General features: G+C 42.4%; 1 protein-coding gene across 8 annotated transcripts in view; it reads right to left on the bottom strand.

Annotated features, from left to right (window-relative positions):
• The window catches only part of CELF2 (CUGBP Elav-like family member 2), a 508,648-nt gene that overhangs the window by 294,034 nt on the left and 189,828 nt on the right, over positions 1–24,786 (bottom strand). For 3 of the 8 annotated variants that reach the window (XM_047741375.1, XM_047741377.1, XM_047741376.1), the window contains exon 1: positions 13,671–13,691. The exons of 1 other annotated variant lie outside the window; for it this stretch is intronic. Coding sequence is in view for 4 of the 7 variants with exons in the window: in XM_047741378.1 (XP_047597334.1) it covers positions 1,518–1,591 (74 nt within the window). In the remaining 3 variants the exon portion in view is untranslated. Of the gene's footprint in view, positions 1–1,517; positions 1,812–13,670; positions 13,692–24,786 lie in introns of those variants that run through there. 4 more of the 8 variants (XM_047741378.1, XM_047741379.1, XM_047741380.1 and 1 more) reach the window with 2 other exon arrangements.

The following is a 24,786-nucleotide window of genomic DNA, read 5'->3' as shown; positions in this document are numbered from 1 at the left end:
TATCTCTCTATCTATATATACATTCAGGGGGACAGAACGGAGATCTTGCAAACAAGTATCATGGGAACCTTAGTAATCAAGATAAATTTCCCAGAGAAAACTGCCAAAAGGAAATTCGATATTTTAATTTACGTTATCTGATTATCTTAGTTGGGACAATGAACCTGATCGTGTGTGCAAGCAAGTCCACATTCTTCATATTGACTGGAAGGGCAATTGCACTGAACAGATTCTATGCTTGCCTTCCCTCTTTTTTTTTTTTTTTTTTTTTTTTTTTTTTAGGTAATCCTAGGGGCTCAAATAATTGGCCACTGCGGAGTTTCTCAAAAATCTCTCAAACTCATAACATTTAACATGCTAGAAAATGAATCTAGCACCAAAGGGGAAAGTTATTTGCCAGAGAAATGGATCATAAAGCTCTGAATGGCCTACAGATTGCAAAGGGTATATAGTAAGGTGTCAGAGAGAATATGGATGTGAAATCGTAGGGCGGGTAGAAGAGGAAATTTTGTATGTACTCTTCCCAAGGATAACAGTCCCTTTTTGCACTAGATCATCGGCAGCCCAGACTCACTAGCAGACGTCTTGCCTGGTAAGAGAGAATTTTACACATTCCCAGTCTAAAATGGACACAGACCTTTCCGACCTGCTCTGGCAATCCCTGCAGGTTTCTTTTTCATAACACGACTGAATACCATTGGACGCTATGGACCCCATAGCGCCTGAGCTGATAAGACAAACTTTCCTGTCAAGACTAACGAGCCAGATAAAAATTAGATCCACTTTCCTCCGAAATCCCAGCTCTTTACTTCTCCCAATAAACTCTCCACCCTAGTTTGACGACACGCAAAACCACCAGAATCACATTAATTATTAAATTACAGACCGCATATCAGACAAACCACCATGATTATGTAAAAATTACCTCTAATTTCTGCAACAGAGTACACCGGGCTATTTTAATGCTTTATAATTATCCATCCCCCTCCCCCCCCCTTTTTTTCCCCTCTTCTCTCCTACCACCAGAAAGCAGTCTTCGCAAATCGAAGTCAGAGGAGCGGGTCATTTGGTGAGAAGGGATCTTTAAATGGGCCACGAGAGCCCCATCAGCCCCGCATTTCAGATGACACGAGCGTGCACGCGCACACCCCGCCCCGCTCGCCGCGCCCCGCCGGCCGGACCCCCGGACCCCGCGTCGGGCTCGCCGCTCCCCACCTGGTCCCCCGCTCGCCGCTCCCCGCCTGGAGCCCGCGCCCAGCCTGCCGCCCCTCGCCCCGACCTCGGTCCCCGCTCGCTGGTTCCCCCACACCGACCCCGGTCTCCGCGCGGCTCGGCGCCGCACGTCCGGACACTCTCGCCCCGCGCCGCCTCCGAAGCCCAGCGGAGGCGGCCGGCCCCGAGCCGCCGCCCGCTCTCGCCCTCCCCGGGGCTCCGGGGAGGAGACCCGGCGGCAGCCGCCCGGCCGAGGGCGCGGGGGAGAGCGGCCACGCGTGCCCGGGGCGGGGGCTCACACTCACATTCTGTCGGGAACTAGCAGGCGGCCCTCGACCATCATGTCCGGGAGGAAATCCAGCTTGAAGGCAGAAGTCATGTTCTCGGCGCGCGCGCTGCGCTGCGCTCGGGCGGCGGGGGGCGGCTGTGCGCGCGTCCGAGCGGCCGCGGGCGGCGCGAGACGGGCAGGGACAGGTGCGCGCGGCCTCCCGGCGGCGGCCGCCCGAGCCGGCACTTGTCACATCCTCTCCCCTCCCGCTCTCCGCCAATCCCCTCCGAAAGCCAGCGCCCCGGCGACGGTCTGCGGAGCGCCAGGTGCGGGGAGCGGAGGCGGAGCTCCGCGCCCGCCGCGCCGCCGCTTAACCCCTGCGGGCCCGCCCGTCCGGCCCCCGGAGGGAGGGACCCGCCCGAGGCCGGCGGCTGGGGAAGCTGAGCTCACCAGCTTTAAAAATAGCCCGACTTTCCGAGGGCCCCCAGCCTGCAGCAAGGCAAACTAGTTCAGCACGCTGACTCGGGCCAGTTGCGCTCAATTCCCTGATTCCACGGCGCCTGGCACGAGGCCCGAACAACCGCTCTAGTAGATTTAGTGCCACCGTATTGCCAGAGCCCAGTTCCCATGCCCGGCAAAACCCAGCTCCCAAGCCCGAGGGACACGGAACCCCCAGGAGTGTTTGCTGAAACGCTTTTCTGGGCGATCTGCTCGCCAGGGTATGAACTAACAATAACAACTGATAGAGCATTCGTGGCTAGCCCAAGTAAATATCAGATAAATGGCCCAAGTGACATTTAGGCACTTAGCCCAATGCTTTAAAAGGACAAAGAGGACTCAATCTCCACACAATTACATCGCCTTTGTATCCTCTCCACAAGAAGACGAAGTTGGGAGAATGTGAATAGCAGTCATCACGTTTTCTTTTAAGAAGAAATCAAATCTGTCATTTTTCTAGGATTTAATAAAACTACCGAAAACCAACGGTGACTTTATTGAAAGGCTGTGAGATCTATAACGTAGTGGACGTGAAACTTAAACACCCATTTTAAGATTTGCAACTATTTACTAATAGGGCTTGAGAATGGCCAAAATTTCACAAATGAAGAGAAACAGGGAGTTTAATTTTCCCAAGTGATTTGCAAAATTCTCGAATGGTAAGTAAATGGTGGCATTCTCACTCACTCTTGTCGTTGTTTGGTTATGAGGATGAAACCGAACATCTCACAATGTCACAAGTACCTAAAACCTCTCATAGCTCATGTGCAAAGCAGCACCATTTAATTGCTTACCAGAAGTTTCCAGTTTGCCTCTTTCTTGTAATCACTTTTATTTTTCACACCTGGCGATGTAGTCGCGGTAACCAGGGGGTTAAACCATTAAGTCACGTGTGTAGTCAGATATATCAGGTGTGAGATGTTATCAAACACAATAACATGGAGAAAAGATCTACTCTCACCAACTCCTTGGGGGATGAGAAAACTGACCATCTTTGGAGATGATGAAGGAAAAGAAGTATTTATATACCAATGTTAAATCCAGGCTTGATGGACTGAGCGCTATGAAGTAACAGGCCTGGAGTATTCAATTAAGTCCATACATACTTAATGGACTCGATTTCCTTCTTCAGCTGAACCATATATCTGGTTTTGACCGAGACAGTTCTAATTCCAAGGCCAATGTAGGGCTAGGACTAACCTTCATTTGAAAATACTGCCTTTCTGAGGAACAAGGTCTTGGTTCCTATACGGAATTGAAAAAACAGATACAATAAAATGAATTCTTGGATCCAAAGTACCCAAACTTTTCCTGATAGCACTAATTTCCATTTATTCTCTAGCTCTGCTACTACAGGCTGCCTTTGAAATTATAAGAATTTTGTTGGTCTTTCAATAATCTTAATAAGATAATTAACTGGATAAATGAGACCAACCTTGTCAGTTCTTGGTTTTCATATATTATTTATATAAATCCCAAATGTATATAATGAGCTGACTGTATAACAAATTTATTTTAAGAATGAACAGAACTGGCCTCTAGAACAGAAGCAAAACACAAGCACATTAATCAAAGGGAGAAATATTTCCAAAAAGCTACATATCTACATTCTATAAGCTAGAAGAAGCTTCATTAACATGTACACTTCTGAAATATTTATTTTCTCTTTAATTGCATGTGAATTAGTTGGGAGAAGCTGTAGGGAAGCCTTCTTACTGACTTAAGCCTTCTCAGCAGTTTGTTAAATTCTAGCCTCAAATCCCTTGAGGCAATAGTGGATTCCAAGCAGCTTTTAATCATACTATGAGGAGGGTGAAGTAGTGTGTAAGTAGGTCATAGAGACAGAATTACAAGTGCATAGGTTATTGCCTTATTTAACAACTACAGCGTACCCGAGTTTTCAAAGCACATTTGCTTTTGCCATTTAAAGTTAGAAGCAAAACCAGGGCCAGATACAAAAAGAAAACTCACTCTTACATTGGATACCGTGACGATGCGAACCAAGGAACGCTTATGGATGGCAGCTGAGTTTAAATAGTTTGGTTGGTAAATACATAAATACTACAGTGATTGTACAGGTACCTGATGTAGGTGCCAAAGAGAAACAACACACACACGCACACACCCATAGGGTGTTGTTTCCATGATCATACCACATGCACAATACCCCTTTTAAAAAAATACCAATTTCAAAAGCTCTTGAGTCTAAAAACGAAAACAAAACAAAAACACCCAACCAAATATCACCTGATGAAAGGCATAAATTTCTCGTTTCACTGCTTTGGCAGAAGGAAAAAACAAAATCTAAAAACAACTCAATGGGGCCCCTTTTTTAATTTTCATGCAGTAATGAGCCATCAGGTATCACGTTTTGGCAGTCGGTTTTTTGGCAGACAGCTCCACTGGGCCGCTGTTGAACACTCAGGTTCAATGGAGCTATTTTATATCCAAGGATCTTATCAACAGCTCTGAAACAGGATGAGGCCCTCGGCGGGGCCCACTCATGGACTTGACCTGGTTGGGGACACCACTGCGTGCCGCCATCACTGGGGACAGGTCTTTTGGGAACAATGAAGGGTTCCTCCTAGTTTTCACTTCACTGTAGAAAAACCTTAACCTCTTCCCTAGGCCCATCCCCCTACCTTCCCTAATTGTCTTTTTTTTTTTTTTAATCAACTTGCTATTCATTTCCCAAACAAAAGGCAATTCAAGAATTGGAAGCACTTCAAGGGAAAGTTTCTGAATGACCTCATTTTATATGAGGCCTTCCAAGGCAATGGGGGGGGGGCTGTGCTGTTTCAGCAAGCCTTTCCCCCCCTCATGCCTCATCTCAAACTGAGTTTTCTCCAATGGTCATTGTTTGAACACTGAATTATCACTGGCATAAAAAAAAAACAACAAAACTCACAAATTCTCAATAGTAACAGCGTGCTAATAAAATGTATTTGTGCTCAGAGCACACACTGAGACAACCAGAAGAATCCTATCCCTGTCACCCCACTCCATCAATGAACCAGAATATAGTCCCTTGATTAGAGAGCTTTCAACATTTTCACATAAAGTTTACAACCATAACTTAGAGATGGGTGCTTGAGACATGGTGATTGGTGTTTACAAGCAAACAATTATCTTTCCCCTACAGACCACCTTGTCTACTTTATGACAAGTTTCCATTTCTTAATTGTTCCCACACACGACGTCACATATTGCAATCTCTTTAAAAGCACGAGACTCTCGGCTACGCTACCATAGTTGTATCAGCCCTGCTCCGTTTACTCAAAAAGCCTCCTTCACGAAAGGGTCTCTCCCCTACCCCCTCCACTTCTGGTTCACCGTTACAAACTGGAATCTAAAACATCTTTCCCCTATCACATTTTCAAATTCAAATGTTATGAACATAGCTGTTTTAGCTTAGGAAAAAAAAAATAAATAAAAGCCTAATGTGCTCAGAGCCATTTGGAGCAAGAAATACAGGCCCTATGAGGGGATTTCCCATCATTTCTAGCCAATAAATTTGAAATCCACATGAATTTTAAGTACCTGAGAGAGTATCTGACTTTGTGGCCATGTGTTTATTCTTCTTTATTCCAGTTTCATTAGCAACTTGCAAACATAAACAATGGTGTTTTTCATGTGCTTAAAAAAACCCAAACAGATCCTTACGTGCTACATTTAAATATATTTTTTTCTTCATCCCATAAGGTATCCCTTAAAAACACCTTTATCACGAATTATAAATTTAAAACGATACTTTACTATTCATTAACCCCCTCCCAGCCCCTATTTTCAATTGAAATCTTTAATGGTGACTTTGTCACATCCCTGAAAGGACTTAAATAAAATTAAATGCCAATAAAGATGAAGCAGTTATTAAAGTCTTATTTTACATTTTTACGGGAATTTTAAGTAGTCACTCTCCCTCGAGAACAGCTGCTACTGGCTTTTTGCAATCTTGTGTTTTTCTGAATCTGTTTTTAATAAAGCAAAAATACATAATGGCGAATTTATCTTCCTTCTGAAGAGGTCCTCAAAATGAAGATGGTTCTCTGTATACATACCTTCGTGCTCCGAAATGAGACGCCCCTCTAGAGTTTCCAGAAGCTTCCATTCCAAGGGAATGAAATGCTAACACCGTGGGTCTGTCAGACCCAGAGCCCAGCCAGCTCATCACTTCCCTCTCCACCTTGGCCTTCCTCTTGCCTTTCTCCATGATACCGGCGCTGCCTTCTTTTTGTTCCCCCTCTTAGCTTTCTCTCTCAGATGGCAGCCAGGCAATGCCAGAAGCTTCCCCCTACAGCTGCATGTCTGAGGAGGCAGGTGACTATCAAAGTGAAGGGAGTTGTGTTTGGTTGCTTATCTGCAAGTTTGCCTCGCCTTGACCAGAGCTGGTTTCTGAACTGGGAACAGCTGTCTTGGAGTGAGCCAGGGGATTCCTTTCCAGACATGACCAGAGGGCGGGAGGGGGAGGATGCAAGTCTGTGTGTCCCATGAAGTGAGGACACAGGACGTGAACATGGAGAAGAGTGAAGAAACAGTGGGAAGAGGCAAAAGGTCTAGTGTGGTGCTCTGCACACGAAGGCACTCAGTGAAAACCTCTGGAGGAATGTTCCATTGGCTTCCGGAAGATCCCGAGATGGGTCGGACTACACCAGGTACCCTTATCTGGTGCCAGGCTGGCGGCAGGAACAAAATTTATACCATCAGAATGAGGCGTTTAATTCTCTGGCAATGTGCCTTCCAACATCACCCCTCCCAACCCCCACAAAAGATTGTCCCCAATTGGCCACAAGTTCTCATCTTACTGTCACGTGTTGTTCCATGAAAAAAGGAGAAATTTCTGCTTGATGAAATGCAACAGCTGAGCCCAACAGCTGGGTGGGCACAGCAGTGGGGCAGACAGGAGGTCCACAGAGAGAGAGAAAGCAGCAACAGGTGGCGGGGTGGGGGGCGGGGACAAGGAAATGCGATTTTGAAACCTTGGGGTGGGGTTGTCTGAGGCAGATCTTGTCAACAGTCCAAACCTCAGCTGGAGAGGCAGCCCCAGAGGTACGACAGCCCCATGTGCCCGAATGTCTCTCTCTCTTTTTTCCTAAACAAATACATCTGGAAGAAGAATGAAGATAAAGAGGGCAAAATCTCGGGTTTCTGTAAAACAAAACACAAGAATCCGCTTTGCCCACAATGATGACGCGTCGCTGTCACAGAGCCTTGGTTACCAGGACCAGAAACCACCTGACAGGGTGTGTGCAGGCCACACTCTTGAAGGTGAATGCTACTTTCCAACTGAGTGAAAAAGGTGAGAAGATTTAAGAACCAAACCTGTTTGATTCTGCATCTGATTCTGTCAAAGAGTTGATGATGGACACGGGGAATGCGTCATTTGATGTACTGATTCATCAGCTAGACCTCTGTCATGTGCATGGCCATCGTTTCCTCATAGGGACAAATGGCCAAAAAATCTTAGTCCACCATGATCCTTGAATAAAAGGTGCAATGTGCTAACCTAATTATTACTACAGCAATTACATAACAAAGCTATTAAAATGACATGTAGATTGAAAATACATTAAGGTTTTGAGTACAGGAAATTTATTTTTTCCCCTATAATATGGTTCAAATCTCTAGCCATTTTTAGCTTATGATAGAAGTTTTTGAAAATCCCAGATGACTCTTTATTCTCTTTATTTAAATTTGCTTTTGATTCTAATTCCCCTAAAGTCCATTAGGGGCAAATATTTTTTTTTTTTCCCTCTGCTTAAAAGAACTACCCTAAGTCTTCATGAACAGGTGACTTAGCTATCTTCCCAAGCTAAGTGGAACGTGTCCTATTCTATCTTATCTCCACTCCTGAGTGTAAACCTTTATGTTACCCCATAGTTCAGTCTCAAGACGCTTTGGAGGCTAAAAGGTACATTTGTCCTATTTCGTAGGAATATGGCAAGGTTAGGGAGCAGGAGAGGTGTGAAAGACTTTGGGTCTGGGGAAGAAAGGAGAGGGAGTTAAGGATCTTGCTTTGCTTTGTTTTAATAACAGGACAGTTATCCTCCTCACTCATTCTTACTGCACAGGCCAGTTCAACTCCCAGTCCTCTGCCTCACACCCTGATGCCTTTCTACCTGCTATGCTTCCTCTGTTTGATGACTGTTGTGAGTTTCTAGGTGTCTGGAACTACGTCTCAGATTGACTTCAATATATATTTGTGCAGTGATTGGTTATGATTGCGATAGGACAGGTTTTGGCCCCTCTGACAGACCAAAAGTTACATTTCAACTTCATAATGTTTCAAAATTCTCTCTTTTTTCTGCCAATGCCTATTCCCACTGTAGAGCTTAAGGCCCGAGGAAAGCAAGGCAAAGCATGCTTTAATTCAAAGACCTCATGAACTAGAAGGCAGATGAGTGAGGACAGAAGGGGAGTCATTAGAAGCCAGAAGCAAACACCACTGCGAGTTTTCCTTTCGTGTTCATTATTTTTTTTCTTACCACTTCCTCCGTGGCAAAACCCTGAGGCACGTGCAAGTCAAAATCTGTGGTGCAAATGCAGCACGAGAGGAACAGATGACTTTAAAGTGTCAGATATCCAGCAGTTATGCTTTCAGTTTAGCGGGGAAGGAGTCTGGATGAGTCCTGAGTTCAAATCCCTCCCTTACAGGCTGTGGGCCTGCAGAGCCATTACTCTACCTTTCTCTGTCTCAGTTTTTCATCTTTAAAATTATGGAAACATGTCTACCTGTCACTCTCAGATGTTTGTGAGGATTAACTTATATAAAATTTTTAAAACCCACCCAATGTAGTGCCAGGCATAGACTGTTAATAAATTTTGGTTTTATTCCTTACTTCCAATCATAATCTCCCCCATACCATCCAATCCTGCCAGCCCAATCTTTGTTTCAACCTGGAACTGGCAGGTAGAAAGGAAAAGAGAAAGCCAGTTCTAATCCTATTGTTCTGACAGTATTAAAGTTTCGCTGACACCTTCCATTTTGACGGCCAACAGCCTAAACCAGAGGGAAGGGGAAGGTTGTGGTTTACAGAGAGCGGGCCCTGAGCATCCTGGGGCTTGGGGTGAGGTCTCTATCCCTTTCCATCGGGTCAGTTTCCAAAGAGAGGGTCCAAATGAATCCTAATTGCTGGAACTTACCACGCCTCTTACCACCGGCTCTGGGAGTTTTCATTTCCAGAGACGTTTCCTGAATCACATCTGAATGAATGGGTAAGCCAGTTCACAGAGTCCAAAAGCGATTTTTTTTTAACCCATTGCAGCTGCAACCTTTCTCAAGACAGGGATTAAAAAAGCCAGGTGTCGTGGGTGTATCATTGTTACAACTTTCAATCTCAAGCCCTCCTAAATTTGTCAAGCTGAATGATTTTCCGGGGGATATCCTAGTTTTTATCGTTCTCGGAGAGCATGCTGGCAAGTTGTGCCTTACAAACTCCAGTGATTCACCCTGATCCCAAGCAGCCAGTCATGGGTGGATACTTGGAATGGGCTGAGGTAACAGCCCAAGCTGCCCTGGTAATACATGTCATTCCGGGCTGGTGTCATCTCCTCCCCACAGATGCCATTTCCTGTTAACCGTGATGGTCTTGACATATAAGAAAATGGGCTGAGATCAGTCACCGCCAGAGAAAAAAGCGACAGAGTCGCGAAACATACCTGTGCGTGATAATCCCTAACGACATTGCATGAAGCAGAAGGTTGGGTGTGGGAACAAAGGGTACCTCATCCCAAATCAGGGTTAACAAGCACTTTTCAGAGTTGAGTGGAGGTTCTCACACACACACACACACACACACACACACACACACACACACACTTACGTGTATGCCTAGCTTCCGTGTTACTCCCATCTCTGTAGACTGCTACCATGTGATTGGAAAGGTGCTGCAGCCCCTGGACACCTCATTTCAGTTCTTAATGGGCAACACATTAAAGCCTCACATATGCTTTCCTTCCTCCAACACCCTCTCCCCAATGTCAGTTAAGAAAATGCCACGAACTTCAGTCCTCTCCAAACCACTGCCTTGGTCTTAACTACAGAACAAAAGTCACCGCGAGTTCAGAAAAACTCCCAAAGCCAATAACCATCAGAGAAGCAACAGTTTTAGGGAGGGGGGAAACCCGCCCGTGTCCACCAACGCCCCCAGGAATTACCAAAGTGTGGAAAGAAATGCAGTGACGGCTGATGAAGACGAACCAAGGCATTACTGTGCCACAGAATGGACCATAACTTTCTCCTGCTGGAAAAGGTTCAGAGAAATGCTACGGGGCTGGGAACGTGCCGATGAATGAACTGCGTCTTCTTAATGACTTTACAGACCTCGCCATTCGAGAAATGAAGTTGGGCATTTCTTATTTCCCCTCTGCCACAGTTACACCAGCTCATGGGATGGTTTTCCTCTATAAATTCTGGCCCCTTAAGCCCAGAACCGCCATCTCCACACAACCCTCCTCCTTCTGCACTTTACCTGTCCTGGGCGTTTCCAGGGCGGAGCACAATGAACTTTCCGTCAGTCACATTTTCACCTAATTAACCCCCCTGATGACAATAATTGGTATTGAATCATTCTGTGAATGACTTCCTAGGTATTCAAGCACAATCTGCACTTGCCATCAAGTTCAAGATAAGAATATTAATCAAATGCTCTTTGTTTTTTAGCCCCAAAGGGGTATTTTTGCAACAGCACACACTCCTATTTTAAAAAAGAAAAAAAAAATGTGAGGTTTCATCTGAATAAATAAAAGAGCATTAATACGCGGAGCTTACAGATCTCGGTCTGTGTTCGGCCGAACACAGCTGTGTGAGTATTCCCAAGGCTCGTGTGTGAAGGGACTCTGGGCACAATCGTTACTCTATTGAAAGAAGCCATTTTCCCAGTTTGAATCTTTTGCTCTTCCTTTTCTGCAAGTCAAGGCTTAGAATTAAAATTTACTTTGACATTTGTTTAGGTCACTATGGGGGGATCATCCCACGTGGAGGCTAATGGCAGGATACAGATTACATATCTTCTTACTGCTGTGCAATTAGATGCAGACAAGTTTGCCAACTTTAGGCCTCACACCGTCCCCGGGAGGCTAAAGGAAAAGATACCTGCAAGCTGGACACAGGACTGGGGGTCCCCGAATTCCGAAAGCTGGTGATCGATCAAACCACAGGAGAAGCAAAGTGAGAAAGGATCTCCCTTGTTCTTGGACCTAATTATGACCACCCAGGGATTAAAGTGAATAGATCACGGGTAAATAATTGTAATAGAGTCAAAAAATTCAACATGGAGGCTTCCAAGTTATTTCCTTATTTCAGTGTGCTACTGACAAGCAGCTAGGGAGCACAGAGGACTACTTTTCTCCCAAACCACAAAAAATTGCTTTGCAGCCTTTGTTTGGAATAAAAATTTCCCATGAAAGCAGAATCGAGGGGTGCTGGTAACAGTGGGCTTCAGATATAAAGCTTCGCCAATTACCTTTTATGAGCTCATCCTAAAAGCAATTATTGGCATACCCGATGGAATGAGCAGTCCAGATCCCATTGGAAGTAAGAGAACATATTAAGTATGCATTTAAAATCCACTCTATTCACAATGGATAACTTTTGAAATATTATTCTACTACAAATACCTTTTGGGTCCTCCCAGGCTCTGAATATACTGGCAACAGAAAATTTACACTTGAGAATGCAATTTATTTAGCCTGAAACATTAATTTTAATAGTTTTGAATTAGATATTTCATAACATTTCACCTTAAGTTAAAAAAAATTAAAATGCATGTCCAAACTCTAAAAAATAGTTAATGTTCCCTGTGTTTTTTATGCAGAATGCTTTTTGCTCCTTATTTACTGAGAGCATCCCTAATTTGAACCACAGTACAATTCAAGAGGAAATATTTGTAACTAAATATTAAAAAAAAATTTTTTTTTGCCCTTTAAGCTGATTCTCTTTCGTGTTCAAAAATTAGGTCCTTAATCTTCCTTTGTAAATATACGAATATTTTTCAATATTTTGCTGTGGCACGAACAACCAATTAAGCCAGACACTCAAATGTTAGATAAGAGAAATTCTTTAAAGAAACCAACCTTAGTAAGATAATTTTCATGTAAATCAACGGCCACTTAGCATTGTAGGACCAGTTCTTTTACATTAAGCATGAGAGTAAGAATGGTTTCAATATTTGAGAAGTTTGAAACAGATTTTCCCCATTTCCTCTTTTTGAACTGTTTTCACCTTAGAAACCAGTGCTTCTTTTATAAAAAGCAAGATTTCTGAAGACATGAGAAATGTTTGCTGTGCATAAAAATGCATTTGATGAGCACATAACCATATATCAACAATCAATTTGTTCCACAGAGACCTTGAACTTAATAACTTAAATATGTTATGGAACAATAGTTTATGACCAATATTCTAAGGGCAAAAGTTCTCACGTGTCCTTGAATTTCCAAACCATCTATCTACCTGGACGCCAAAAGAGGAAGAAGAGGCTAGAAATGACAATTTACTTAAATATCAAAAATATGCCCCTTAACTTCTCTTTCCTGCTATGTTCCGGGAGTCCACCAAACAGGCAAATTTAAAATCCTCCAGCATTAAACACTGTAGAGGCATGTCTGATAACAAGGTATTTGCCAGAATGATAATGGTATTACAAGCAGTCTCAATCAATACATTGCTTTCTGTAGTTAACAGAGAGGTAAGCAATAAATCTCTAACTTAATCCAACCAACATCGCTGAAAAATGCAAAAAGCTCTATGAATGGTAGATATTCAATTTTTTTAAAAGCACAAAACCACAAACAAGCCGCTCTAAAAGCTCTTCATTCTGTTGAGTCTATACAAACAAGATTAAAGCAGATAAAAAGGGTGTTGAGAAAGAAAAAAAAAAAAAAAAAAAAGCCCCAGACATGCATTAAGCTAGTTTGACAGCTCCATTGTTCAACCGGTCCCATTGTCAGACCCAAAGATGTATTCAGTGCTACAATGTCTGCTAGCAAATAAACAAAAGACTACATTTTTCAAAGCAGGATGCCAATTCCATCATAATTCTTTCTCTGCTTCCCAAAAGGTCAGTGGTGGCTCATTCTTGGTATGTGATCGAACCCTAACACAGAAGCAGGAGACAAATATTTGCTTTCAATACATAGGGACCCAGGACGCCATGCATGAACAGAGGTCTTTAAACAGGTACACATTTTGGCAAACAGGATAAACTGATCCAAACCTGGTAACAGAGAAGGACTATTTAGGTAGGCTAAGTCCAGATTAGAGCGGTATTGGGAACGCAAGTCTAATATGGAGTCTCCTTAGCTCCTTTTTCGGTGATTATTCCATGCAGAGTGCATGATAATGAGAGGCTTAGACATTGCAAAGGAAAAGACAGACCAAGAGCCAGATTCAGAGCCTTTAAAATTATCCGCTGGCCACTCACAAATAGCAGGGAACAAATTCATGATAAGCTTTCAAAAGGCAACGCGTGCAAATATAACTCGCACTGGGCAGTCCTCTCCCTTTCTCTCGCTGGCTCCCTTTCTCCCAGTCCTTGGTCTCGATTTCGTTTCCCTCTCTCTCTCTCTCTCTCTCTAGATTCTTTTCCCCCCCTCTAAGATAAGGAAGCTACTTGATGTCGAGCGTGATTATTGTCTCAGCCGGCTCTAGAAACTAGAAAAGCACACATTAAAAACAAAGGACACAACAACATACCTTAAAAGCAGCTCCTCATTTCTCATAGTAACAGCGGATTTGGGACAGCGCATGCTTTCTACACTGATACACTGATAGTCTCAACAAAAGCTGGTTCAGAAGTACACTCAAACATCAATGCCACAGTAGCGGTTCACTAATGCGCGCTTTCTCCCTCTCTCTCTCTCTCTCTCTCTTTCCCCACTCTCCTCTCTAGTCAAATTCTGAATGGTGGAGCAAAGGGGCTCCTGCAGATTCACTAAGTAGAAATAATCCTCCCTGACAAGTTATGTTGTCTAGGCATATTTTTACATGAATACACTGTGCTGCCTATAGGGGTCTTGTTTGCATTCACCCAAGCCTGCCTCGTGTTCGTTCTCCTACTTACCAGCCTCAAAAATGGGAAAGAAAAAGAAGTAACTCGTTTACCTTTTGCTTATACATATCCTAGCCAAGCCAATGCCACATTTTCTTCCGGCTAGCAACTGCGATCCGCAAGCATCACAGAAGACTACCGGAGGATTTGGATAGGTCAGTGTGCTAAAAAGGATTTTTGCTTCTCTTTTCTGGGACACTGAATTCACAGTTGGGTTCATCTGTTCCTTGCCTCTTGTCCTCAGGAAGAGTGACAAGGTCAAGACCCTGAGCCCCACCCTGGGTCAGGGATGCAGAAGACAAAGATTGGGGGACTGGGAAATATTTTAACTCTGTGCACTCCAGAGCCCTCGCAGATCAGAGTTCACCTGAAGCAGGGCGTTTAAAGGAGGCGGGCAATGCCGAGATTGTTTGGTCATATTGAAGTCCTAGTTGACACCGGAGCCTCCTCCTCAAAAGACCAATTAAATGGTCTTTTCCAAAGTAAGAAAAATCCGCTTCCCTGCTTCATTATACCCAACGGGCTTAGCAGATACAGTCGGCCAGGGAAATACCCATTATACTTCTGTTTATTGGAATTAGAAGAATTCCATGCAGATTAGCCAAGCAAAACAGCAGGCTAAACACAGAGAGAAAGGACGAGATGCTGTGATCAGAACGGTCAGTTGTCTGAAAGTGCAAACCAGGGCATCAGTGCTCTGTGCTCGCAGGAAGCCAAGATTGCTCTCAGCTGGGTGGCACAGAGCAGGGAACAGCCTGGAACACGGCTGGATCACTGAACGCTGGATTCTTCACTCCCAGGCTCAAAGGAGGTCCCTGTCCTGCATTAGCACAAGCAGCACCTCAGTAATAATCTGAAGTTACAACGCCCATGGGAATAACAGTGGGGTGGGGAAAATAATGGTGCGCTCTGACTCTCTCCTATTTGAGGATCTGGAATACAACCCAGTATCTTGCTAGATCTGTGACCTCTGAACTTAGTCTTGGCCCACAGCCAGGGAAATGGAGATGTTCTGGAAGGTGCTGAGGGTTCTTCAGTCCACTGGACAATAAGCTCGCATAGTTTATCAAGGCACTGAGAACAATACGCAGCGGTGACTGATAGCAGTCCCCATCCCTGTCTCTGGAAGACAGTAAGACAACATGATGAATAACTCGACAAAGGTCAAACAATGAAATAATGTTTGTCCCTAAAACTTCGTATTCTCACATTTCCCTCCTTCATTATAGCACCTGGAAGTTATGGAGTGAATATGCAAAAATGAATTACCTTGCCAATGAAAGATATTATATAAAACCCAAGATGTTCCTTAGAAGCAAGATAAGCATCAAATAAATGAGCATGGAACCAGAGAGAGCTTAGAGGAGGAGAAAGAGTTGGAGCCATTCCTCTAGTGACTCGCGGAGGCAGAAATCACTTAGTGTGGCTCTCTCTGACCCCCGTTCCTAAATGGAGGGCAACACATATGAATTTGTTTAAAGCCCCTGAAGATCCTGTAATGAAACTGGGTATGTCCTGTCGGGGCAAATATTTTTATTTTTTATTTTTTTTAGGGATGAGAGAGAGTGAGAGAGCAAGTGGGAGGAGGGGCAGAGGGAGAGGGAGGGAGAAAATCTCAAGCAGGCTCCAAAACGGGGTGGAGCCCAAAGCCAGCGGGATCTCACAACTCTTGAGATCCTGTCCTGAACCAAAATGAAGAGTCCCGGTGCTTCACTGACTGAGCCACCCAGGCGCCCCCTGTCGGTGTGAATATTAACAAAAAGAGGAAGGAGTTGTCTGACATTGGCCATGGTTTTGTCTATTAGAAAAAGGGAAAATTGTGCCGCTCAGACACAAAGCTCTTTTCTTAATATTTTCATAAATTTCTTTAAAAAATTTTATGAAAACAATTTTATTGGGGTATGACTGACCTATAATACTGGTTTCAGGTGTACAACATAAGGACTTGATGTTTGATGTACTGAAAAAGGATCATCACAGTAAGTTTAGCTATTATCCGTGAACATATACAGCTACAAAATTTCTTTTCTGTTTATGAGAACTTTTAAGATTTATTCTCTTAGCTACTTTTTTATTTCTTTTTAAATTTTTATTTATTTATTTTTTTTTTTTTTGGTGACCGAGATCACAAGCAGGCAGAGGTGCAGGCAGAGAGAGAAGATGAAGCAGGCTCCTCGCAGAGCAGACAGCCCAATGTGGGGCTCGATCCCAGGACTCTGGGATCACGACCCGAGCCAAAGCCAGAGGCTTTAACCCACTGAGCCACCCAGGCACCCCTTTTTTAAATTTTTATTTATTTATTTATTTATTTATTTGTCTCTTAGCAACTTTTAAATATGCAATACAGTATTATTAACTATATTCACCATGCTGTATATTAAGCCAACATGATTTATATGATAACTAGAAGTTTGTACCTTTCGGCTCTCTTCACCAACTTTGCCCACGTTCCCCTCTGTTCTCTGTATTTATGGGTTCAGATTGTTTTCTAAATTCCACATATAAGTGAAATCATATGGTATTTGTCTTCTCTCTGACTTACTATACTTAGCATAATGCCCTTAAGTTCCATCCATGTTGCTGCAAATGGCAAGATTTCATTGTTTTTAATGGATGAATAATATTCCAGTGCGTGTGTGTGTGTGTGTGTGTACATGTGTTCTTTATCCATTCATCCATTGATGGACACTAAGGTTGTCGCTGTATCTTGGATTTTGTGCATAATGCTGCAATGAACATGGGGGTGCATATATCTTTTTGAGTTCGTGTTTTCATTTTCTTTGGATAAATATCCAGAAGTGGAATTGTGATAGTTCTATTTTTTTTTCTTTTTTTGAGCAACATCCATATTGCTTTCCTCAATGGCTGCACCACTTTACTTTTCCACCAACAGTGCACAAGGGTTCTCTTTTCTCTATATCTTTTCCAACACTTGTTATTTATTATCTTTTTGATCATAGTCAATCTGACAGGTATGAAGTGAAATCTCATTACAGTCTTGATTTGCATTTCTCTGGTGATTTTTGATGTTCAGCATCCTTTCCTATACCCATTGGTCTTCTGTGCGTCTTCTATGCATCTTCTGTGTTTCTTCTGTGTGCCTCCTGTGTGTCTTCTATATGTTTTCTTTGGAAAAATGTATATTCAGCATGTTCAGGTTTTTTGTTTTGTTCTGTTTTTTCTTTTTATTGTTTTGTTTTGTTTATACTATAGATTTGTAGAAGTTCTTTTTATATTTTGGATATTGACCGCTTATCAGATATATGATTTGCAAACATTTTCTCCTATTCAGTACTGTGCTTTTTCATTTGGTTGATGGTTCCTTTGCTGTACAGAAACTTTTTCGTTTGATGTAGTTCCACTTGCTGACTTTTGCTTCTTTTGCCTTTGCTTTTGGTGTCAGATTAAAAAAAAAAAAATCATCAGCAAGACAAATGTCAATGAACTTATTGCCTATATTTTCTTCTAGGGGTTTTATGGTTTCAGGTTTTATATTCCAGTACTAATCCATCTTGAATTAATTTTTGGGTCTGGTATAAAGCAGTCCAGTTTCATGTCTTTGCATGTGGTTGTCGAGTTTTCCCAGCAACATTTATGGAAGGGACTCCATTCCTCATTGTATATTCTCGGTTCCTTTGTCATCAATTAATCAATCATATCAGTGTGGGTTTATTACTGGTTCTCTGTTCTTTTTTTTTTTTTTTAAGATTTTACTTATTTATTTGACACACACACACACAGAGAGAGAGAGTACAAGCAGAGGGAGTGGCAAGGAGAGGGAGAAGCAGGCTCTCGCTGAGCAGGGAGCCCAATGCGGGGCTCGATCCCAGCACCCTGGGATCATGATCTGAACCAAAGGCAGACACTTAACTGGCTGAACCACCCAGGTGCCCCAAGAGTTCTCTCTGTTTTGTTCCATTGATCTATTTGTCTGTTTTTAGGACAATACCACATTGTTTTGATTACTATAGCTTTGTAAATAGTTTGAAATTGGGGAATGTGATGCTTCCAGCTTTGTACTTCTTTCTCAAAATTGTTTGGTTTATTTGGTGTCTTATCTGGTTACATATAAATTTTAGGACTGTTTGTTCTACTTCTGTGAAAAATGCCACTGAACTTTTGATAAGGATTTCATAGAATCTGTAGATTTTTACGATACTAATTCTTACAATCCATGAACATGGACCATTTTTTCCATTTATTTATGTCTTCTTCAATTTCATCATTGTCTTAGAGTTTTCAGTATATAGCTCTTTCAGTTCTTTGGTTAAATTTATTCTTGGTAATTTATTCATTTTGAGGCAATTGTAAATGAAACTGTTTTCTTAATTTCTCTTTCAGATAGTTCATTGTTAGTGTATAAAAACACAATAGATTCCTGTATATTGATTTTACATCCTACTACTTTACTGAATTCATTCATTAGTTCTAATAGAATGTTTGGTGAACTCTTGTGTTTTCCTTACATAATATCATTCATCCACAAATAATGACAGTCTTATGTCTTCCTGTCCATTTTGGATGCCTTTTATATCTTTTATCTTGCCTAATTGCTCTGGCTAGGACTTCCCATACTATGTTGAATGGAAGTGGTGAGAATTTGTATCCTTGTCTTGTTTCTGATTGGACTGGAAAAGCTTTTCACTTTCCACTACTGAGTATGATGTTAGCTGTGGGCTTGTCATATATGGTCTTTATTACGTTAAAGTACGTTCCTTCTACACCCACCTTGTTGAATACTTGTATACAATACCTAACGGGGGCTAAACTATGAGGCAAGTACTAATGTATAACAATAATGCATTTGCGTATCTATAAATAGACTCTAAGCATCAGAAGCCAGTGCTTCAGTACATGCATTCTATTCCTACAGGGAAATGAATTATGGATCCACAGTAGTAAGGAATGGAAGCAAATCAAACCATTAAATATTTATATTTATACTTTATATAAATATTAACATTTTATTTTAAAATATATATTTTATATATTCATATATATTTTAAATTTATATATTTTATATAAATTATCTATTTTATATAAATATATAAATATTTATATTTTCTCCACTCCCTTTTTAGTCTAGGGACCTAAATAATGAGACTGCGATTGAGGTAAGACTAGTACTTGTCTAAACTCCACTAAGATGAACTGATTAAGGTTTTTACACCCACCAGTTGTGTGTGCTGAATTTGGGGTCATTAAGGTGAGTGAATAGAAAGAAGCTGTCTTATTTCTAACATTCACATATTGGGCGGTAAATCTTTGACTCTACATCCATGGGATTAATCTCTGCACTTTTTTTTTTTAAGATTTTATTTATTTATTTGACAGAGAGAGAGAGAGATCACAAGTAGGCAGAACAGCAGGCAGAGAGAGAGGGGGAAGCAGGCTCCCCGCTGAGCAGAGAGCCTGATGCGGGGCTCGATCCCAGGACCCTGAGATCATGACCTGAGCCAGAGGCAGAGGCTTAACCCACTGAGCCACCCAGGCGCCCCAACCTCTGCACTTCTTAATCCACCCAATAGGATAACTTTCCCACAGCTAGGACCTAATGAATATTTCTTAAATAAAGGACTTTATTTATTTATTAATTTATTTATTAAAGATTTTATTTATTTATTTGACAGACAGAGATCACAAGTAGGCAGAGAAGCAGGCAGAGAGAGGAAGGGAAGCAGGCTCCCCGCTGAGCAGAGAGCCCGATGCAGGGCTCGATCTCAGGACCCTGGGATCATGACCTGAGCCGAAGGCAGAGGCTTTAACCCACTGAGCCACCCAGGCGCCCCTAAATTTATTTTTAACTATGGGAACTTTGGGGAAAAGACCATTTCATTTTCACAATTCCTTTCTGTAGTTTCCTTAACAAATATGTGGGAAAAAACCCACAATGGCTCACTTTTTATCCTAATTCACGCAGTCAGTTGATGTAGCCGAAGGCACTGAGATTTCCTTAACACATGTTGCTGTGTCTTAAATTTCAGGAACTTTCCACATTTAGCTCATTCAGTCCCCACAACAACGCTGTGGGGCAGGAGGACCCGGTACCATTACTTTCTCAGTTGAAAAAGTTCACATACAGAAAGACTGAGCTCAGAAGTTGCAATAATGAGCGAGTGTGGAAATCCAGTCTAAACCGGCCTCTGGGCCAACATTCTTTCCACTGCTCCGCAGGGTGATCTAGTGTTTCTACTGGGGCCAGGTGTTCCCAGCACACCCAAGCAAGGCACGGCTTTTAAGGAGCGTTTAGTGCAATGAACCTTATGCCCCTTTCTTTTTAAAGCTGTATTTATTTATTTAGGGAGCACATGTAGGGGAGGGGCCAAGGGAGAGGGAGAGAGAGAATCTCAAGTAGACTCCGTGTTCAGCATGGGGTTCTATCCCACGACCCTGAGATCATGGCCTGAGCTGAAATCAAGAGTCAGACGCTTAACCAATTGAGCCTCCAGATGCCCCAAACCTTATGCTTTTCTAACGCAATGGTAATAAACATAGAGGATAGAGAGTAGATTAATGAAAGATTGATTAAAAGATTATGTTTTGGCTACTAGTATTTGCTGATTCCTTTCAAAACTTTATCTCAAATGAAGATTGAGTTGAAACTAGACAGACTAAGAACTCTGGAGGATGATTTTATTTTATTTTATTTTTTTGAGGTCATCTAAAGAAGAGTTGATTTTTAGCAACCCTGAAATATGGTTTGTAGAGAAAATCTTTCAAAAAGATTGTGGCCAGTAATTGGCAAAGAACAGCAGCAAAACTTAGTTGATCTCAGTGCCTCTATATCCGTCTATATAGGTTTTTAACTAAAAAAATGAAATTTTTACCTAGTAATCCAAACTTGAGGAGGGAAAACTGAAAAATGCCTGAAATGTGGGATTATGGGAGGGAGCTGAGAATCAGCCAGATTTCTTGACCTTTCTAGATTTGAGTTTCCCAAAAATTTTCTCAAAGGTAAATTATATGTGCATCTATTTATGTTACTGGTAATTTCTAGAATTAAAAGCCGAATTTCTAAATGCGACATTAACAACTTTTTTTCTGGCTTCTTTACCTTTTTTTCTGGCTTCTATACCTTAGTTTTGCACTTTGACATTTACATTGCAAAGATAAGTAGAGAAGAGTGCTTCAGTGGAAATGTACAAGATGACCTGCGCTAGAGAAGGAGGGCCAGGCAACACTGAGTCCTTCTTTGATGACGGATGGGATAGTACCAAAATGCAGCCCACCTCTTAGCTTCCCATCCAAAAAGAACAATCTTGGAATATGGAGGCATCAAGGACATTACATCTGTTTTGCTGTTAGTTTTAGAGACTATCTTAGTCCATTTGGGCTGCTAAAACAAAATACCACAGACTGGGTGATTTATAAATAACAGAAATTTATTTTTCACAGTTGGACGCTGCCAAGTCAAGACACCAGCATGGTCACGTTGGAGGAAGGGCCCCTTCCTGTTTCATAGCTGGTACCTTCTCACTGCATCCTCACACGGTGACAGAAGCAGAGGCTCTCAAGCCGGGGGTGGTCCTCTGTTAGAAGAACGCTAACCCCATGCCTGAAGGCTCTAGCCTCATGACCTCATCACCTTCCAAAGGCCCCGTCCCCTAGCACCATCACATTGGGCATTAGGATTTCAATAAATAAATTTTGGGGGGACACAAACATTCAAACCATAGCAGATACAAAGAACTGGCAGATTTAATTAAGAAATCACATTGCAACAAAAGACAAAAAGAGCATACAGAGAATGCATGAAGTAAATATGAAGCAATGATCAAGGTCTACAAGAAATGGATTTCTAGTATGCTCAGGGCCTGACACATAATAGGTGTTCAATAAAGTTGATATTTCTGCGTGTGAATAGATAAATGTCTATGGGTCCAGAGCTGATCTTAAGCAGAAGACACAGTTTCTCTGATCAGTTTCATAAGCTTCCAAGGAAGGGTCTCTATGGGCAAAATGGAGGCCAAGTAGTGAAGTCTGCCCACAGGGAGAGCCCAGAGCAGCACCAGAGGCAGGAGCTGGAATGAGTAGACTACGGAGGAATCCTGTTCTCTCAGACTCCCGGGCTCTCTTTTGCCTTGAGGGGAAAACCCTCCAAAGCCAAAAGGACATAGCTATCACAAATCACTACCTGAAACATAAAACTGACAGTTGGTTTAAAGTAAACCCGGGCAGCGTTAGTAAAGGAAGGGTTTGATGGTAACCCAAGGATTCATGTAACATGAGTTCCTGTCACGGGAGCGCTCAGATGTTACCTCCCAGTCAGGCTTCAGACGCAGGAGGCCACTAGCCCAGCAAGTCCAAGGCCTCCAAGCTCTAAACAAACATTCCTTCTACAAGCTGTGGGACTCCTTACTCATGTCAAAATGGAGAGGTTTACCGGGATGAGCAGGGCATGGGACTGAGTAATTAGCAAGAATAATTGGAAAGCCCCTTAAAATGATAAAGTATGAATTTATCAATAAGTAGATATAAATAATAAACCATAAAGTACTTAGAGCTCCAAGAAGCCACTTGAAAATATGCACTAGATACATTTAAGAGGTATTATAAAGAATAAGGATGACTGCTTGTTATAAAGGGAAGAGCTATAAAGACAGACACCAGAAAGTGTGTCTGGACAACTATTTCTGGATAGGTAGCGAAAGGTCTGCTGAAGACAAGCCGAAGAAAGGAAAGGAATTCCCACGGACACCGGGCTACCTAGTTGATCAAATAACTAACTTTGGTTCATGAACTCCTATGACTTAGCAAACAACATGTTTATAACCGAGCAGCAATTTTTGGCCTAATGTTTTGTCAAGGACCACTCACGGGCAGATGGGAAATCTTGAGAAGGCCACAGGTGACTATACTTTAGTTAGGCATTAACATTCGCATGAAAAATGGGCCAAGTGTATTATTGCTATTTTTAAGACAGACACGTGCACACACAGCTGCCTTTCCACCTGTTCAAATGGCCATGGTGAAGAGGTTCTGTAACTTGACCCTTGTCCACGAGTGCTCAATGGACATGTAGAATTTGGTGCCCTTGGGGATCCCTATTGCTTAGTGGTTTTTTTTTTTTTTTAAGATTTTATTTATTTGACAGACAAAAATCACAAGTAGGCAGTGAGGCAGGCAGAGAGAAAGAGGGGGAAGCAGGCTCCCCGCTGAGCAGAGAGACTGATGTGGGGCTCGATCTCAGGACCCTGGGATCATGATCTGAACGGAAGGCAGAGGCTTTAACCCACTGAGCCACCCAGGAGCCCCTGCTCAGTGGTTTTGATCCTAGGGGATCCTAAGGAGTAAACGGCACACGTATAAGGAAGGTTGTGGGGGGAGCAGACAAGTCTTCCTCACAGGAAGATGAGGCCAAGATGGGGATTCACATGACCCTATGGCAGAGATGAAAGAGAAACTCAGATGGCTCGGGAAAGGGTTCCCCAAACCCCCACAACACATTCACAGCTCTCCCAGAATGTGCAGGTGCTTTAAATGTTACATTTCTTTATATATAATTCTGAAATGAAATCATCTGCTTGTTTACTTGTTTATTATCTGTTTCCTGCACCTGAAACGAAGTCACGCAAAAGCAGAGACTCACCCCATTTTAACACGACTTCTGAACAATGCTTGGCATATGGTAGACACTTAATAAGCTTTTGCTCAATGGCTCGATTTCTCTGGGAGGCATATTCTTCTTGTTAAGAGACCGGATCTCAGTGGCTCACAGCTCTCTGATACAATTTGTGAAACATTTCCCATGTTTGACTATGGAAACTAAGGCTCGAATCTCTCAGGACACAAAGACTAGGAGGGCCGGTTCCTGGCTTTAAGTATGGTATAGAGTCACTGAGACGGATGATAAGCTTGCTGTTTTAATCATTTTTTTTTTTAAACTTTAAAGTACCCTATATACGAGTTTATAGACAATCAAGTGATCAACAGATGTATTTCCCTCCTTACTTTCCATAATGCTTAAGTTTGGGATTTGATAAATTCCAAGTAGGTAGGACTGGGTGTTGACAAGGACAAGCATGGAAAAAACTTCCAGAATTGAGAGCAATGCACATCACAGAGTGTTTTTTGTGACGTCCTGCACAAAGCCAATGTCCTTAATGGGCAGGGATTAAGAATCAGAGGCCAGTCTCGTTTTGGTTTTGTTCATTTTCAGGAGGAGATCTACACCAGGTAGTTCAGTCTGTGGCCAACCATGCCACAGTGCAAGGAGTGGGCAAATGCAAATGCCAGGGAAGTCTGGCCTTTCATGCCTGTCACTCACTGGGGTTCCCAAGGTTGACAGCAGCTTACCCTCTTATCACTTCCATCCTCCGTCTGTTATTAGAAATAAGACAGAATGCAGATTTCCTTAAGTCAGTTCCTCAGGGGATATATCCTCACTTTTAAAAGTGTATTAAATTGATTTTGTTTTATATGGCAGGGCTAGACGTTCAACATTACTTTGACTTTCCTATTCCTGTTTATACACACACACACCCCTATGTACATATGTATATATCACATTAAATATAGTTATATATATTAATCATATTAATACTATATATAACTCCTATATATAATAATACATACATTAATGTTGGTACGATATGTATGTTAAATGTTCTAAGAACATGACTGAGTTCTGATCTTCAAGGGAAGCTTTTAGAAGCCAAAGGAACACTAGAGATGAGAAGGAAAGTAGCCTGCAGCTAAGGAAGGAAGGACATTGCATTCCACACTAGAAACTGGTGCTAGGAAGCCAGGACCGATTCTGCA

The sequence above is a fragment of the Lutra lutra genome, chromosome 8, assembly GCF_902655055.1.
Source record: "Lutra lutra chromosome 8, mLutLut1.2, whole genome shotgun sequence".
Classification (NCBI taxonomy): domain Eukaryota; kingdom Metazoa; phylum Chordata; class Mammalia; order Carnivora; family Mustelidae; genus Lutra; species Lutra lutra.
Note: the sequence above shows the minus strand (reverse complement) of the source record. Positions and strands in the feature narration are given on the sequence as shown.